The sequence below is a fragment of the Talaromyces marneffei genome, chromosome 6, assembly GCF_009556855.1.
Source record: "Talaromyces marneffei chromosome 6, complete sequence".
NCBI lineage: Eukaryota > Fungi > Ascomycota > Eurotiomycetes > Eurotiales > Trichocomaceae > Talaromyces > Talaromyces marneffei.
This window is the reverse complement of record NC_072353.1, coordinates 2022366-2040523: the sequence shown is the minus strand read 5'-3', so window position 1 is coordinate 2040523 and position 18158 is coordinate 2022366. Positions and strand designations below refer to the sequence as shown.

General features: G+C 47.5%; 7 protein-coding genes across 7 annotated transcripts; 3 read left to right on the top strand and 4 right to left on the bottom strand.

The window, feature by feature from the left end:
* Positions 1-461: 461 nt before the first annotated feature.
* On the bottom strand, positions 462-3142 carry EYB26_008243 (uncharacterized protein; the record flags this gene model as incomplete). The annotated part of the gene is made up of 3 exons (XM_054267499.1): positions 462-1011; positions 1063-1678; positions 1744-3142. The coding sequence occupies 3 exons, from the start codon at positions 3140-3142 to the stop codon at positions 462-464; spliced, it is 2565 nt and encodes an 854-aa protein (XP_054123474.1).
* Positions 3143-6899: 3757 nt separating this feature from the next.
* On the bottom strand, positions 6900-8002 carry EYB26_008242 (uncharacterized protein; the record flags this gene model as incomplete). The annotated part of the gene is made up of 3 exons (XM_054267498.1): positions 6900-7046; positions 7105-7647; positions 7727-8002. 3 exons carry the CDS (start codon positions 8000-8002, stop codon positions 6900-6902), a joined length of 966 nt encoding a protein of 321 aa, XP_054123473.1.
* Positions 8003-8483: 481 nt separating this feature from the next.
* On the top strand, positions 8484-9077 carry EYB26_008241 (uncharacterized protein; the record flags this gene model as incomplete). The annotated part of the gene is made up of 2 exons (XM_054267497.1): positions 8484-8551; positions 8609-9077. The coding sequence occupies 2 exons, from the start codon at positions 8484-8486 to the stop codon at positions 9075-9077; spliced, it is 537 nt and encodes a 178-aa protein (XP_054123472.1).
* Positions 9078-10510: 1433 nt separating this feature from the next.
* EYB26_008240 (uncharacterized protein) lies at positions 10511-12281 on the top strand (the record flags this gene model as incomplete). Its single annotated transcript, XM_054267496.1, has 2 exons — positions 10511-12133; positions 12192-12281. The coding sequence occupies 2 exons, from the start codon at positions 10511-10513 to the stop codon at positions 12279-12281; spliced, it is 1713 nt and encodes a 570-aa protein (XP_054123471.1).
* A 611-nt stretch (positions 12282-12892) lies between these two features.
* EYB26_008239 (uncharacterized protein) lies at positions 12893-13276 on the top strand (the record flags this gene model as incomplete). The annotated part of the gene is made up of 1 exon (XM_054267495.1): positions 12893-13276. One exon carries the CDS (start codon positions 12893-12895, stop codon positions 13274-13276), a length of 384 nt encoding a protein of 127 aa, XP_054123470.1.
* Positions 13277-13716: 440 nt separating this feature from the next.
* Positions 13717-14976, bottom strand: EYB26_008238 (uncharacterized protein; the record flags this gene model as incomplete). The annotated part of the gene is made up of 2 exons (XM_054267494.1): positions 14357-14361; positions 14415-14976. The coding sequence occupies 2 exons, from the start codon at positions 14974-14976 to the stop codon at positions 14357-14359; spliced, it is 567 nt and encodes a 188-aa protein (XP_054123469.1).
* Positions 14977-16521: 1545 nt separating this feature from the next.
* EYB26_008237 (uncharacterized protein) lies at positions 16522-17319 on the bottom strand (the record flags this gene model as incomplete). Its single annotated transcript, XM_054267493.1, has 3 exons — positions 16522-16859; positions 16915-16941; positions 16995-17319. The coding sequence occupies 3 exons, from the start codon at positions 17317-17319 to the stop codon at positions 16522-16524; spliced, it is 690 nt and encodes a 229-aa protein (XP_054123468.1).
* Between the last annotated feature and the right edge of the window lie 839 nt (positions 17320-18158).

Sequence of the window (18158 nt, the reverse complement as noted above, 5' to 3'; positions counted from 1 at the left end):
TTTTTCCAAGCTACTATAGTCTCCACGTTATGAATCAGTACCATCGTTATATTGTCTTTTCTAGTGAGCTAACAAGATCAAACATTGGGAGAAAACGTAAACGCCACTCGTGAGAGGTAAAAGAATGGCCAAGAGATATAGAGAAAGACAGGAACATGAGAAATTGACAAAGAGACAAGTCGACATCATCAAGTATAAGTCATCAAGTATAGAAGCATCATTGACAGTCGCAGTACAACCAAGTCATACAAATTTGAAAAATTGTAAAAGTGAAGTTTCACCGTAGTCTATGAGGTATCTGGAGGGACAGGTTATAGATCTCTTCGTCAATCTACCCTTGAAAATATAAATCGAGAATCTAGGACAATTTTATAACTGTAGATGAAAAATGAAAATGCAACGAAAGAAAAAGGGTGTTGAAGAAACGTTCTTCATGATTTTCGCGAAAGGTTCAAGATGTATCACGAGTTGAGTGACAAACCTTGGAAACCCCTGACCCAGTCTGCTTGAGGGTGTTCAGTCCGTTGGCCGTTGGCGGCTGTCCTGATGTAGTCTGAACCCGCTGGATCTAGGAAACCGTACCCATTCGATGGTATCGGCGAGAAGGGATCATGAGTCGGACTACCGTGACCAAAAGCCGTATCGTGTTGCCGAGCACCTGAGCCCAACCCTTGGTATGGGTCTGCGTAAGCATTGCGGAGAATTGTATTACCACCGTTAAATTCACCTCGCTCCAGAGTATCACGGAGATTGGGTTGTGCTTGGGATACATGCGAGATATTGAAGTTTCGACTTTCATGGAGATGTCGACGATCAGCTGAGGGTTCCTGAGCGTAGCCTATGGGTCCAACTCCTGGAGGTTGAAGCCCGGCAGTTGGTGTGACAAAGGAAGCCGGGTTGATCGCAGACATCCAAATCCGAGTTTTGTAGATTTTGAAAAGGTCCGTAACCAAGGAATTGAAGTTGATATAGGAGTCGGCGAAATAGTAGAAAGTCAACTTCTTCCAGTCCCTATAGACAATTAGTCAAACGAACAGACAGGGAGCCATATGGGAGACTTACATTTGGAATTCAGCGTCAAGGATCTCCATGTTAAGTCTATGCTCAACGACTTTTTGTTGGCAGACGCGCTTGGCCTTCGCTTCGTTTCCTTCTTTATCACGGAGAGTCAAAATTTCATGGTTCTGGGCAAGTCGCTTGATCAATTTGGGTTTGATTTCTGTCGATTGAGGCTCATGGGATCCATGGGTACTAGTCGGACTCATTCCGCCAACAGCACTTCGCCCTCCCAAACCTGAATTGACCACATGGGATGCTCCACTCTGGTTTTGACGGGAGAACATCATTAAGCACTTGTAGTGCTCTTCTGCAAATTTTTCTTTCAATTCCCTCGCTTCTTGCCAGGTGACATTGGCATGCTGAATAGTTCCGAGATCTGTACCACGGTCTGCTTCAACAATCACCAAATTACCCGGGTTGACCTGAAGTCCAGTGTCTTCCTGTATATAGAAAACATCTGCACGGTGGCATTTGAATGTCACGATGTATAACCGCTGGTTCTGGTGAGGTTGCGCTAGTCCTGAATGTTGTCGACCATACGCTGAAGATACATTGTAGGTTTGATGTAGGGAGGCAGGTAGTTCACCCCGAAGGGGATCACGAGACGAATAATATGAAGCTAGTCACGGTCAGTTTACTGTAGAGACAGAGAAAGGTTAATACACGAGAGCGGGTTAGACTGACGATTTTCAGCTGTCGGCGTTGAGAGTGCTCCTTCAAGAGCACTAGCAAATTCATCTTCGTGATCGTGGAGACCTGACCGTGACCCCAATTGCGATGGGTTTTCACCGATTGACCCAACTGAACCATGTCTGGTGGGGATATCGGCAAATGAATGACGTCTGCTTTGCGATAACTCTCCAATACTACCAAAGCCAAGAGAAGTTTGCCAGTGAGCTCGCTTGAGATTTTCTAGAGGCCTATTTTCGAGCGAGCCAAAGCCAGCAAGCTGTCTTTCAATGTTGGCAGAATGTTCAGATAATCTTCGACGACCGCTGTTCCGAAGGCCACCGTACCCAGGAATGTCACCGAGCTCATCCAAATCCTCCACGGCAAGATCAGACTCTTCTGGTACACTACCTTGGATACGATGCAGACTGTGCAGACCATTCTGGAGAGAGTAGTTACTATTAACGGAAGCGGATGAAACAGCACGGTCTCTCAGCCGAGCTCCATCGAAACGGGCGGCTTGTCGCAAAAGAGCATTCTCTCTTGTCAACTGCTCAATCGTTCGTGCTTGATTAGAAGTATACGATTGGGCGTCATTCTCTGCATCATCAACGTCGTCTTCTTGCACACGCCCTAGAAGTGCAGGGTCATGACCGAGATCCTCCAGCATACTGGGCCGGGAGGTTCGATGCTGAAGTCCCCCAACCTGGTTTCCAGGCCGTCCACGCAGTCCACCGAGTTGGTTGGTTGTCACGGTCGACATTAAATTCATAGTCTCCGGATCAAGTTGGCCGACGGAGTAGGACTGTGATCGGTAGGTTTTGGGAGTGGGATGAAGAGGAATAGTAAATGGAATGGAAGATTCACCAGTCATAGACCGTGCGGTAGGGCTGAGTATTTCGTCGGCGCCGGAACTTGTAACTGCCATACTGGGCATTGTCGGCGACTGGCTCAATTCGGTCAATCTCGTTGGTGGTTCTTTTCTTGTCTCAGAGGTCCAGATGCCAGTAGCCCAGGGGAAGCTGCCTCCATGGCCCCAGGACATGGAGCTGTTCAAACTAGGGCTCGTGGCGGTGGCCCAACCTGGCTGATCCGCAGCTGCTGAAGTAGGGATCAAGCCGGGAGATGCAAGAGACCCTGCAGTTGTCAACGAAGCCTTTCGCGGCAGATTTTGTGGAACCTCGTTGAGCCAAGATGTGCGACGAGCTGGCTTCGTTATGGGCGCAGTATGAGCCGTGGTTACGTGGTGAAGATGTTCAAATTCGTCATCGGAAGATGTGAGGGCTTCGGAATCGGGGGTAGAGCGTCTGACACCGGGTTTGCCCTTCTCTAGCCGGATGGATGCGTTGGTCCCAGAAGCAGAGTTGGCCCCAGCCTTGGAGGGTAGAACAGGCTTGTCAGTTCCTGCAGCCATGTTGATCGAGAAAGTAATGGAGGTTTTGGTTTTTCAATTGACAATGCTCAACAGGATAGTGTCCGTAGGGTAGGTCTTTGAAATCAGATAAAGTAATTAGGCGTTTTGTATATGAGTTACTTTGTTGAACTCAGTTTGAGGCAAATTCAAAGTTGGAGCGAGCTAGATTAGTTGATTAGCAGACGATAGCGACATTGACGGTGGGAGGGGGTTGTTCTTACCTGTGAAGCAAGAAGTACAATCTATCAATTCCCGGACTCGTGAAAAACAATCGAAAACAAACGAATACCTATGCCGAGCCGTTAGCATAGAGCTTCTCAGCGAATAGACCACATACCTACCACTCTACCTAGTGGAGGCACAACTTCTATCCTGTAGTCTATCTCGGATGAAATCAAAGAATGTACAAGGTCTTTGCCAGCTCTCCAATAATCGATGACCTGCGACGAGGAGAGAATACGACCAGACTCAGGGGCGCAGTTTCCTTGCTATCGGTGCCTATTTAATGTATGTGTATATCGCGCAAATATGAGATTTCGTGAAATCGCGGGACGAAGGATAATTCGGATAGCTATCGCCGTCAGACGAGGAAAACGGACAGCGTCGGGGACGAGATCGCGGGTTGTGGTAATGCGCTTCTACTTGCAAACTGGCGCCAACAGGTGATGCGCACCATAGAAGCAGCGCATTTTCAGATCTTGGGAGAATCTATAGATCGCAAGCGAATTAATATATGAACTTGCAATAGCAGTAACGGGTTTTTCTATGCCATAATAATTCGAGAGATCACATGAGCTGGTAAAGCGCCACTTACTTGGAAAGAAAAAATCCCAACCCGTTGACGTTGAAGCTGCCGCTCCCCTAACGGGTGTCAGTCACGAGAGTTGGAGATGGTTTAGGTAAATCGTCGGGAGGTAATCCGATGGGCAGACAAGTGTTCACCACGCCAACAAAAGTTCTTCTTGCTCGATTCCTTCCTTTGTCCAATAGATGATAACGAAGTGGATAGGCAGAGGGAAGGAAATAAAAAAGCAAATTGTGAAGAACACAATAAGATAATCCGGGAGAGGGGGGTCAGATGTAGACAAGAAGGGGGAGGGGGGCAAATAGGCGGCGTGGCATCGAGTTGGGTGATGAGGTGGTGGCGCGGCAGGTTTGTAAGACCTGGAGAAAGGGAAAAGGGAGGAATGGATGGATTATGGGGTAAATGTATGCATGTATGAAATTATGAATGGGGTGTTCCGCACCTGGTGGAATTCGCGTCTGTTTTCTGGTCCAGTGTACAATAAATACGTCCTCGCGCAATGTATCGGGGCTCCGTAATTTTATTTTTATTTTAATTTTTTTTTGATTAAAAATGACCGTATTTTCCGTGCAGGAGCGTCGCGAGGAGGAGATCCAGCCCAGAAGCAATGGGGTTAGAGCGAATGCAGCGCGCTAGAGACCCGTGCACCGTGTCTGTCTAGACTAGTAAATCTGATAGCCTGGTACACAGTATTTGTTAGACTCACTAGAGCTCTGGTATGGAGGAGACAGAACAGAACTAAGCGACGTACTCCGCGCAGATTTAGTCAGAAAGGCAGTAAGTAACTCGGTGTCACTGTTGTACCTGTCCCGTGTGCCGAGAAGACACTGGATGCGATGCAAAACAATGGCAGAATGGGTGAGGAGGAATTATAGATGCTTGACCAATGGGCCCGGTTAATCGCTCATAGAAAAAATGCGACAGCGTAGTAATTGGGCGCGGGCTGAGGATTTTGGATGAGAGGACATTCCATGCAGATTATTGCAGTTATTAAGAATAGGAATTAAGGAATTAAGGAATTAAGGGAAAAGACCCAAGATCATCGCCCGTCGCTTGGGAAGGCGCCAAGACCGAAAACATCATGGAGCAGCAGTTGGAGCAGGCGGGGAAGGAGCGCTCTCGTGAGTCTTCCCTCAACGGAACAGAGACAGTCCAGACAGTAGGAAAGAGCAAGTTGCCAGTTCAGTCGCACTCAGCAGCTTCTGTATGGCACAGGATGGAGATGCACTTGCCTGACTAGCCACTAATAGTCACTGGTCGGTTCCGGGGTGCTTGTCCAACGAGCCAACCAGAAACGCCGGTACCCGCTCTGACTTGGATGTGCATGCTACAATTGGCTGCGTTTGTCCCCGCAGAGTCCATCAAAGTCCCAGGCTAGGCTAGTCCGTTGTGCTCATACGTACGACATGGTCATAGACCAAGTGGAGAACAAGAGGGCATCGCCAGCTCCAGAACATCCCAACCAACGTGAACAGACGAGGGTTATCCAGGACAACACCTACATACTACGAGGATAGGACACATCGCCTTGCGATTCTTGGTCTTTTCACAACGAAAACAGCATGCTCGGGTGGCAAGGAATGGCACATTCGGTACGACCAGTCAGGCGGATGAGGTACCTATGGGACGCTCAACGCACACGACCTCTGGATAAATTACAGACCGGAAGCCATTGTTATGAATACAACCCCACCTGCATCTAGATACTCGCGGAGTGGACACTGCACTGGACAAACCCTACGCTGTAATTTCCTGTACTACTACGAGTACTACGCACAGTTACAACAATCAATCTGAAGAATATCCTAGATCTATATCATGGCTGTTATGTCTGTGTATTGGGAACTCTCGTGTACGGAGTACGGAGTATAGTTACAGGCCATGCAAGGCATTCCGAGGACCCGTCAGTTATACACAATTACGAAGGTACACAGAGGTGCAGAGCGAAGCCTAAGGCTTCTCCAGATCAGCCCGCCAATCACGAATCCCAAGCTAAAAAGGGTGCGGGATTTTCGTCCCAGCCACCTGACTGAACTGACACGCCCATTTTCCGGGGTAATTGTAGCCTAAACCAAGACTAATCTAGCATCTATCTCAGACATCTTCTTCGCTCCTCCCAGGCAAGAATTCAGACTTCCCTGTACGGAGTACTTCGTAAATGCCTGCCTAGGCGAGGTTTCTGGACTTGCTGATTCATGCACGCCAAAGAAGACACACATATAGAATGAGCATGAGCCCTTCCAAAAGGAGGGGGATGTATGTACCTACCTTGTCTAACCATTACCCCACAATATGTCTAGGAAAAAGATTGGATGCATCATCAGTGGAGCCGCGGTAATTCGTTCGACAATTAATTGTTGGGGAGTCAAAGAAAATATGAATGGAGGTTGTCTACCTCAATGAGAATGTATACAACAATGACGGAGAGTTCGGGGTAAGCTTGAATCGGAGGTGACTCGCATGAGGCATGGAGCGCCCAAAACTCTGGCGCGAGGGGTAGTCAGACTACCCATGGATGGAGACCAAATGATGGATATACATACTCCATGGATATTGATTGGACTTGGGTTGATGTGGAGGTGAAGAAAACAGTCCTGATAGAAATCCGGGAGTCACATGTTGACAACTGTAGTACCAGGGTTAATTACAGAAGAGATCATGACTTACTACGTACAGAGTATTCACAGGTCTTATGTGAACAATGGTAACACGTGTGATTAGCTCCCGGTGCAATATAACATAGCCTCAACCTTCTTGCTAAGGATACACCAATTCTCGGTCCACGGAAGCAGAGTGGCAAGTTGAACTTCTTGTTTCGTGGGAGTGGCGAAGAGTTTCATGTTCTCCTATCCTGACAAGACAACGGATGATTCATATCAGATGAGAGTGTTGTTTTTCATTCTATCAATAAAGTACACATGGATTATTATAGGAGCTTGTTCATAGTCGGCTTCAGGCTTGGGCCCCATCTACTGGAGATGACGCCGTAGCACCTGGACCCTTTTGCTGTCGCAATTTCTCCTCGAATTTGGCAAACTCGTGCATCGACACTTCTTCTTCCTGATCCAGAACTTGCTGTACTCCTTGGACTTCCTCGATCTGTAGACAATTCTGTCAGTTAAAAGACTCCCAAAGTTGGGAAGGGTGTAGAACTCACGTAATGCATAAGCATCGACTCGATACCATTCTTAAGCGTAACGGTACTCGAGTCGCAAGTACGACAAGCTCCTCGCAACTTTAGCAGGACAATTCCATTCTCAAATCCACGAAACTCGATATCACCTCCATCTTCCTGGATAGCTGGTCGGATGCGAGTCTCCAACAACTCCTTGATCATTCCGACTACTTCGTCATCCTCTTCATTGTATCCCAGGGTATCCTCACCGCCGCCTTCCTGTGCATCTTGTGCGCCGGATGTGTGCTCAACGGTATTCACAATCGGTTCGCCGGAGGTGACGACCTCGGTGATCAGACTAAAGACCTCGGGTTTGACATGCGCCCAGTTGACGTCGCTTGACTTGGTCACTGTGATGAAATCAGGTCCATAGAAGACGGATGAGATGCCTTCGATATTGAGTAGTTTGGCTGCTAGTGGTGAAGGGTGCGGCGGAGCGAGAGTTGACCTCGGAGACAAGTATTCTAGAAAGGGGGTCGAGAAGTTCTCCGGCAAGACACGATTGTTAGGCAAGAATTTGAGAGCCTGTAGCAATTACCAGAAGTCAATCAGTCATTCTCAATCCAAAAACTAAAATGTAAACTTGAATTACAAAACGACTCACATCCGGGTTCGGCGTCGATTCCGTCTGGATGAATATAGATCGCTTATTGCCCGTAGACGGTCCATTGATCTTTGGTAGACCTGACGTCTGATGATTCAGATGTAGAGTCGGCCTGCGACGTTTTTGAGATGGTGTTATGGCAGATACACTGCTTCGCGCATAGTGAATAGACCTCCGTGTGGTGACGAAGCGAGCAGCGTCAATCGTCGCCGTCAGGCTCTGCGATCGCTGGACTGTGCGTCGGAGAAAACTCCACGATACTTGTTGTACTGACATTGTATAAGGGTTGTATAATCAATCACTGGGATGTGTTGATGTCGAGGTTTTCGTGACGAGGTTTGCGGTGAATAAAATACCTAAATTGATTACAAACCGGCCGGCGAGAATTTGCATGGAAGGCATTGACGTCAAAGGCACGTGAGATGCCTGCTTTACTATCCCTATAGTATTTAACGTTGCACTTTTGTTTCTCTGCTGAAATATGCCCAAAATACAAAATATCCGCATATATGCTTGAATGGTCCGAATCTCTCAAATTTGAGGCCTACTAAACTTGAAGGGGTTGTTTACCCAGTCCTCATGCACGGACCACAAAGGCATTCATGATGCATGACGAAAAATTGTCGAGATTTCTATTATCAAACATTGGTTCTCTCCGACCGCGACCACGTTGGAGGCAATTTTCTTCTGACTTGGCTATATCGTACTATTAATTGCCTCTTATCAACGCAATCACTGCAGAACGATTGTGGACAAAATGCCCACCTGTGAAGTATGCTCGAAAGAAGCATCCAAATACAAGTGCCCAACATGCGGCTTGCTGAGGTTTGTCTTCTGCCCCCTTTGGTCTTGTGCGTGGGCTAATTCACATCCTGCGTCAAGCTGTTCTCTCGGCTGTACAAAGTCGCACAAAATTTACTGTACCCCGAAGCAAGATTCATCCGCAGTCAAAGATTCCTCAGAACAGCTATCTGATGATCCGCAAAATCTTGCTAAGCAGGAAGAAAACGCAAAAGGACTCATACCCTTGGCAGAAATTCAAAAACTGTTTGCAGAATATCCCAATCTTCGTTTCAAATTACGAGAAATCTACAATATCACCTTAGAGGAAGAATGGAACGCAGAGCAAAAGCACAGCACTTACCATCGCGGCGACCGTCAGGGTCATAACCATAACCATCACCATCATCACAACAATCGTGGAACCTGGACTGCAGAAAAAGGATTCAACCGTGGAGTCGGGAAAGTTAGGAGATGGAGAGAAGGCTGCGAAGGCGGAGAGTGTACGGACACTGATGCCGAAGGCTTCATGAAGTTTATGGCTTTGGTTGCAGGCGAGCACGAAAGTTGATTCTGTTCTTGGACAAGTACATTGGAAGCCCTATGTTCTGGCAACCTGCTGCATACAGTAGCTGCCCATTACGATCCCTGATCCTGGCCTGGACTCGTCCCCGCCGGCCGGCGTTTACTTTCGACGTTCAAAAGCAAGGAAGGAGAAAGGGGAGTGTGTACGAATCATCAATATACAACAGCCATCGCCACTTTACCAGGGCCTCGCTTCCTGAAGAGGATCGGGGTGCATTGGGCAAAGGATTGTTGGGAAAGATGAGGAAGTTTTCTGGAACTATACAAAAGGCCCAAGATGTCAAGTATAACAGGCCACTGGACCGTGGATGCTTCGCAAATTCATCGAGTTTCCAGTATGAGTCTTGCGGTGATGCTTTAGAGCATGTGCCCAGAAGCATCGAGACATTCCCCGACATAGCGAGTCTAGACCGTTGTGTTTGTGTACCTTCAAGCAGAGACCCGCTGGGCGTCTCATGTCTTTATATGGGGGACTATGTTTTCAAGCCAGATAAATAGAAAATGCAAGCCAGCCGGCGAATCGCACACTTGAGATGTCACCGTAGCAGAGAAACAATGATCGGAGTACTCAATCAAGCCTCGCTAATTTATGCTGGGTCGATCGCGGAGAAATAGAGATATAATTCCCTACGGCCGATAAGACATTGGTCACCTAGCCTGTGTCAGCCGAGGAAATGTCACATAGAATACGCGTCCGGCAGCATAATATTAGTAGGTAGCCTGGCGATGGAACAAAGGGTCCTTCTTTCCGACACAGGAGAATCCGGATGCTGACAGCCCAGCGCATATTCTCGCCAGTAAGAAATGCTACTGCGGTGGACTGTCAGACTGAGACAGTCTGAGGGAGCCAAAAGAAGGCCGGGGGGGTTGTCCGTCTCTGTGGCTCGCTAGCTTGGTTAGGGGCCGGACTAGCCTACCTGGGCCGCTGAGACTCAACGTTAAAAGTCACGAAGCGTCGCACCACGCCAGCTCCTCCTATTTTTGCGATCCACTCGGTCGGGACTAAATAATATATACTTCTGACCATTGCCTTTTTCCAGAGTGTACTCGACAAGTACCTCGAGAACACGCAAGTCTCGACAGATGTGGCATTTCTTCTGTTATTGCCTCCCATACTCCATTCCTCATTACATGTTGACCCGCACAACTCGCCACTGCTAGCTGGCCTAGGTAACTGGGTACTCAATAATAGCAACAGCTTGACACATCAGTCAGACAGACTCCGTTTTTCAAAAGCCAAAAGCACCGACGATCCAATTTTTCTTACCGCCTCGTTGAAGTCGGCGGGACCGGTTGCCAACCGCGTCCCCATCGACGACAGAACAGCCTACCACCGTGGCTCTCAATGTCCCCGGTTCCAGAAATGGCCGCAGTAACTCACAACCAGTGCGACCAAACACCCCTCCGTCTGGAACACGGATGAACTCTGCTGCCGCCGCCGCATCTCGCAGACCTTCCTCCCCCAGCATCTCGAGCAATTCCCCTCGGCGCCAGAGCAATCTGCGGACAACTTGGCGTCACAGTGCCGGATCAGCAGATGCATTCAGTTCGTTTTTGGATATGGAAGAGGAGACCGATGATGGGGTCCGAAGCAGACCGGCCAGTTCGGAAAATGTTCCCGAGAAACGCATATACGAGACGACGGCCCCGAGTGACCCCGGAGTCACCTTTGAAGAATTGATTGAGCGACTCATCGCGTTGCCCATGTCGAAACAGGACGCCAAGTTTAGTGCTATATTCCTATGTCTATACCGGAAATTCGCCGCCCCGTCGACCTTACTTAATGCTCTCATTACTCGATTCGAAAATACCGAACGAAGCGATTTACCTCAGTTGACTCGAGCTTCTGAACAATTGCGGCTCCTTCAAGTGATTGCCCAATGGGCTTCGGAATACCCAGAAGATTTCGCGCATCCTAAAACACGTCAGAGATTAGTCGATTTTGTCAACTCCATTGAAGAGAGTCATGTGTACATGTTCGCCGCGAAGGAAATCAGCCTACATTTGGAACTACGGGTAGAAGATGACGACCTTGGCTGGCCATTCCGAGATGGAGAAGACGGCGAATCATCCGAGGGTACTGGATCATCGCACTTGTCGCCATCAACTTCTTTTATGCACTCCTCGTTCTCGGAGAATGTGCTCAATAATATCAGTTCTTTAGATTTGTCTGACGAGCCGACGAACGACTCATCGAGGGACTCGGGTACATTATCCTCCAGTACCGGCAGATCGGCCTCGACCATTACACAAGCGTCTTCGGCTATGCTAGCGTTAGAGAATGCACAGCGAGAGGCAATGAGTCTGGAACTCACTTCTCGATATGTCCTTAGTAAAATACAATGGCGGCAATTCATGGAGATCCCAGATGACGACTTTGCTCGAGAGCTTACTCGCATTGACTGGGCGATGTTTACCTCTTTCAGACCTCGAGATCTTGTACGCCACGTCAGTCTATCTGGGGCTGAGAAGGGGAACTCGAAGTCTTTGCAGAATGTGAATCGTATGATTCAAGAGTTCAACCATCTCGCATTTCTCGTAGCGAATATGATATTGCTTCGAGACAAGGCCAAACATCGAGCAAAGGCCATGGAGAAGTTTATGAATATTGCATTGAGGCTTCGCCGTCTGAATAATTATAACTCTTTAGGCGCTGTCCTGGCAGGCATCAACGGCACGCCGGTACAACGACTAGCACAAACAAGAGAATTAATACCACTATCAGTACAAAAAGATTTCCTACGACTTGTGATTTTGATGGGCACGCAAAAGAGTCACTTTGCATATCGTCTGGCGTGGGACAATTCGTTTGGAGAGCGCATTCCATTCCTACCACTTCATCGGCGCGACCTAGTATCTGCAGAAGAAGGCAACAAGACATTTGTCGGCGATAACAAGGATCGCATCAATTGGAAGAAGTTTGAAATTATGGGCGATGTGGTCCTTGCTATTCAACGCAGTCAACGCACGCCGTACCCTTATATTCAGAAGAATGAGGAAGTGCAACAGTTGGTCCTAGACGCTAAGATGTTTGATGAAGAGGTTTGTCTCCATTCTTCCCCTCCTTGAGATGAAAGCGTCGCTAATATGTCATCTTCAGGAACTATATACTCGAAGCGTACAAGTCGAACCTGCTGGAGGTGCAATCGACAGAACCAAGCCTTGGGCGCATCGATGGCTACGACCTTGATCTTCTACACAAGCTCATATCATGCTCGCCTCGTCTATTCATCCGCGTACATAATAATACCACTAGAACTACCTTTCCCTTTTCCTACTCCTGCCACCGAATTTCACGTCGTTCTAATCCCATGCTTCATGCTTTCATGATTATATAATATCCATCATACCCCCTTGTTATGCTGTTGTTTTATGCCTGGTTTGGTTGTCTGTAGCTACATACCATATACTATTTGTGTTTTCCATCCAACGTTTTTGGACATATTACATTTGAGCGGTTATACATTGAAAAAGCATGGATCAAGGAATATACTCGAAGATATATTGTATTCGAAATCTTTGCAATCATCTGAACGGAACAATTGCTCAAGTGCTCGTAGGAGAATAAATGTATGTGATTGGTCGGGAATAGGCATAGTATGACGGCGGCCTGAGGCACCATATTAGGTACGTACCGTCTTTTGGTCTCAACTTTAAATCTTTCCTCGGTGAACTTTTGGATCTTTCACAACGAAACAAATCAAACTCAACCATTTTCCTTCACTACCGACGGACCATTCCATCAGACCTAAAACATACAACAGGGGTGAAGAAAAAAAGGAAAAAGAAACAAAACCAAAAATGGCAACAGATCTCCCCCTCCGAGCCCGTCACCTCTACCGCGCTCTTCTCCGCGAACTCCCCCGTCGACACATCTCACTCTCGTCATCCACACCCTCAAATGCATTAAAACGACGCTTCCGCACACAATTCGAACAATCATCCTCGCCGACATTATCATCAATCCAACAAGCGGAACAATTCGTGCAATACGCAAAAGCGCAGAGAATGTATGCTACATTGGTGGCGAGATATAACCCGGGCATGGATATGGATCAGGAAGAGAGAGTGAGATTGACGGCGAGGAGGGTGGGGATGGATCTGCCCATTGAAAATGGTTTTCAGACGTCGAAGGAGGAGGAGATACTTGAGAGAACGAAGAATGAGGAGGGTGAAGCTCGGTAGACTCACGTTAGAGCGGTGGTGGATTGATTAAGGTACATGGAGTTGAAATGGACCCTACGAGTATACAGGCTCTTGGGAACAAATGGCGGCGATATGGATGTATTCTATTCGTGTATGATATTGTATATACTACTAAGAAGGGTGTAGATTCTGCCTAATCAACAGGTATTGGGCTTGACCTACTTAATTCCAATGCGTATTACTGACGGATCGAATTATAGATGATAGGCTTGAGCTAGTGAAGCGATGAAGCCTTGGTCGCTCAGAAGGACGTTGTTCCCAGTGTGGCTGCGCTGGCTTGGCTGTCCTGTTCTTGTGGTGATGGCGCCTGTATGCCAGCATCGCCAATTTCCAAGGCGTCGCGAGGGTGATGGAGCAGTGGCTAGACATTGTGAGATGAATAAGCCAGCGATATCTATTCATATACAACAGACCGATGTTCAACCCGATGTCAATTGAACACTCTCCATCTGGCGCATCAACGTCGAACTACTCTCTTCCTCCTCATATCCAACCTCAATCGAAGTCTTGGGTCTATTCTTGTTCAGACCATCCAGCAACGTGCACGCCTTGCAAACCTTCTGGCTCGAAATGTATCCACAACGCTCGCACTTGCCAATAACCTGAGCTCTGATAGTCTTTCCTTTGACCTGCACCTGTGCTGGCTTCTTGGTCTTTTTAGAATCATTGACGGTCGGCAGCGTTATCTCAATTTCATGATCCTCGGCAGCCTCGTTTGCCGCAAGTTGCTTTTCCATCGCTGCCATTTCACCACCATTAGACCGGCCGTTATGGTTACCACATCCACCAGCCGAATAATCATCCGCATCAGCGGCAGCAGCAGCCTGCGCTTTCCCGTTGCTGCTGACTTCAGATGGTACTAACAGCGCCATATCTTCACCACTCCGCACAATATCGAGTATAGAACTCGGTCGGATCTTCTCGAGATCTTTGATAAGCGTTCGTGCACTCCCGCGGAATGCCTCTGGCGAGTATATGCACTCTGTACTGAAATAATCCAATTTCTTATGGTGCGCATACAGCACAATCTCCTTCTCGTATGCATATTTGAGCGGCTTGCTACGCTTCATATCCGTGCTGTCTTGACCCGTAACGATACTCGTACCCCTCGACAAACGCGGTAGGTCGCCACGTAACAGATTCATCATCACGGTTTCTGCGACGTCGTCTGCATTATGGCCCGTGACGATATGCTTAATACCCAAACGCGCCGCGCCTCGGTCGAGAGCCTGTCGTCGAAAGACGCCACAGTATGTACAGTTTCCCTTCTTGCCGACTTGTGCCACAACTTGGTCCATTGTCCAACCGTATAATTCATCATATCCGACGATCTCGAGAGGCATTTCGTATTGCTCCGCATTGCGCTTGACAGTCTCTAGACTGTCATCTCGGTAACCCTTGATGCCTTCGTCGATCGACAATAGCACAAGATTCAGTCCATAATCATAACGCTCGTTGAGCGTCTTCATAACAGATGCTAACACGGTACTATCTTTCCCGCCACTGGCGCCGATGGCGATTCGTTCCCCGCGCTTGAAGAGAGAGGTTGAGACGATGGTTTCGTGGATTTCGGTTTCGAAGATTTCAATAAAGCAGGCTTTGCAAAGCTTGTGGCGATTTTTGGGCCGTATGATCACGGCTCGTGACGCCTGGCAATTGAAGCAGAGAGTTGGCGCCATTTTGTTTCGTTTGTTGCTATTCTGCTTATCGAGAGAAAATGATGCCTAAATGAAATCCAAAAATTGAAATGATAAGATTGCCCTTGACCCCACTCTGTTTTAAGGAACGCTAGGTTGTATACGGCAAAGCGCGGATTTATCCCGCCAGGGTTAGGGTTGTGAGATGCCCTAAGTTGATGCTTGTAAGAAACAATGCAACATCATGAGGGTCTTCCTGTGGTTTCGTCCTGCATTATCTACTGTCTATTAGCTGCCATCTACAAATAACTCATTTTTACTCGTCTGCACCACGTACCTAGGTATTGATATACCTCTCACATTGGTTGACCTAGAGCCTCATGGAAGGGGGGGGGGTCAATATATATATCTCCTAAGAAACCTCACCAAGTCTAGATATCACCTCTGGCGGAGCAATTGCTTTGTACGGGCTACCTTGATAAGCCAGGCAACACCAAAAAGGCTGAAAAATGTTACATCTGTAGCATTGCAAGTTTGCGCAAACCTCTTCTCATACTTGGATGGGGAACATTGAAGATCCTCTGTTCCACAACGTGACAATCGACGAGTCTCATTTCTCATCTTACTACCAGATAAACTCAGACCATCGATTTGGCGTTTGACCAATCCACCATTTTTACGATCTTCTGCTGAATTCCGAGATCTGCATAGGGGGAAATACGGAGTATAGGAGAACCATTAGACTCTCGATCTGAGATGAAGATGATATTATCCGACACAGTGGACAGGTGGAGGCGATGTTATACATCAAGTAGTTTATTATTTGGTCCATTTAAACAAACGTTTGTTGCAACCTTAAGCTTCAGCCTTATAACAAGTAGTTACTTAGTGCTTAGGTAGATGATGAGTGGAGACCTCCTTCGCATTACCACAGTATAACCGCATCAATTCTCATTCGAATCAGAGACATGCTTAGACAATAATCATCTTGAAGACAATGAACATTGTCTCCAGAATACCTCCTCAGGATCCTGACCACATCCATTCCATAATCCATAATCCATACAAATGTGGACCTTATCGGAACAAAATCTCCCCCCAACCCCTTGCTTCAAAACCAGAGCAACCACTGAAGTTCCGAATGTGGCTGAACGCGAAATTCAATCAATATATGTACCGATGCATTGGCACATAATCTCTTATTTCCCCCCAGACAATGGTCAGATTCTTGTTCGTTAATTGATGCATATACCCGCCTATACATACGGGGAAGGTCGGCTCTATATGTATAGTTACCGGTAATAGGGGCTTATGTATGGAAGATCCACACTGTTCAATTAATATATGCGAGTAAGCTTTTGCATGGCCATGTCACATTCCTGAGGATGCATCGGAAATGCAAGAAAATGCAGTAGAAATGTGACAAGAAGGGGGGGTTTTGTCATGGTAATCAAGAATATAACTATTAACTTAGTATATGTAATGGGTTCATCGTACTGGATAATCGACCCTTCTATGTAATATATGTAACTTTTATAATACAAACAACAACATTATACCATACATACAAGCAAACTGCTCTCAAATCTAAATCTTGCCCTGCAACAAATTGCCAATCATCTCACGACCAGTTATCCTGGTCGTAGCCCACAACGTAGGAAAGTCAAGGGTCGACGTGAAGGTATCGGCATATCCAAATCCAAGCATAGGAGGGATCCAGCCACGGGCATATTCAAGCGCGAAGCATGATTCATCCATCTTGTATTGCTTGACGTCGCCGCGACGCAAGTGGTGTACGCTTCCTTGGGGGTAGACTTCGGGCTCGTATTCGCCGGGGACGTAGGCTAGTTGAGTGCCTTGGAGGATGTGGAAGTAGTCGTCTGCGGTGTGGCGGCCGGTGTGTCCTTCGGTGCCGATTGCAGTTCCTAAAGACTATTAGACTGGGATCGAGATGGGGGTAATAAGGGGGAAACCACGAACCGAAAATGATCAAGTACTCGGTGATACCTGGAGCAAACGTCAGTTCCGACTCGATCAAACAGACATGATGTAAAACTCACTGGCGTGAATAATGTACATGGCACCCATGGCACCGCCAGCGTTGTTAAACACCCACTCCTCCTCAAAGTTCAGGTGCTTTCCGTCGAGTTTCTCATCCAATTCGCCAACAATATATTTGACCACGGCGCGCGTGTCGTTTCCATGCGCCGCGATGGCGCGCTGAGAAAGATCATGCAAATGGGCCGGATCGAAGATGTAGAATGATTCGAGATGTTGTTCAAGGTAGTAGAATAGAGAGGCGAAAACGGCAAGCAGCACAGCGAGGACTTTCAAAGTGGAGGTGCAGCAGCAGCCTCGCGAGGAGGCATTGTTTGTCTTTGCCATTGGAGCGGAGATTTGGCGATTGAACGGATAACTTGCTGCTTAAGGTGTCAATATTGCAATTGACTCTCCAATTGTGTGTTGAGGATTGGCAATTGAAGATACCCCCGGGAACACAACTCAAATTTAAGTTGTTTGTTCCTGAATCCTGCCTGGGGAAAATCTCGCGTTGATAGATAAAGGAGATGCCGCTAGTCCTAAAGAGGACTAGGTTTCAGCTATCGGGGCCGGCACTGTGAGTTAAATGCTCACACCACTCCGAAATACTGGGGATAAAACCAACAGTACACTCAGTCCGGATGAACGAGTTGAGATGCTATCGAAGGCTTCTCCGAGTGCCAATGGCCATGCCGACTTGAAATTCAATTCGTTCTGGAGTACGGAGTCCGGTACAGTACCTCATACCGTAGTGTAGGCACATCTCTCCAGTCGTAAGCTCAATACAGTGTACTCACTACCTTCACCAACTTCGACTGAACGGAAGGACCGCACACTTAAGAGCTTGAGCTTACATTCTACTAGCACCTTTCTATCAAAAGCGCCGAGGAAGTACGGAGTACAGCTCTGAAGAATCGAGATGGAAGTCAACTAAAAATAATCTAAGATTCTGCATCTGACCAACCAGAGAGACTGTATAATGAACTTACCTATTCAGTCCTAGTTAGCCGCTGCACATAGACCCCGTTCTTCTCCTGTTGGCGATCTCCTTTTTATTTTTAACTCTGGCCTCAATCCAGGCCTTGACGTTGACGCCGCCCAAGTCGAGTGTTTCTCGTAGCGCCCGGCGGTTCCATCAGATGTCCAGGGTTAGCATCGCTATGAATAGCCAGACGATTGCATTC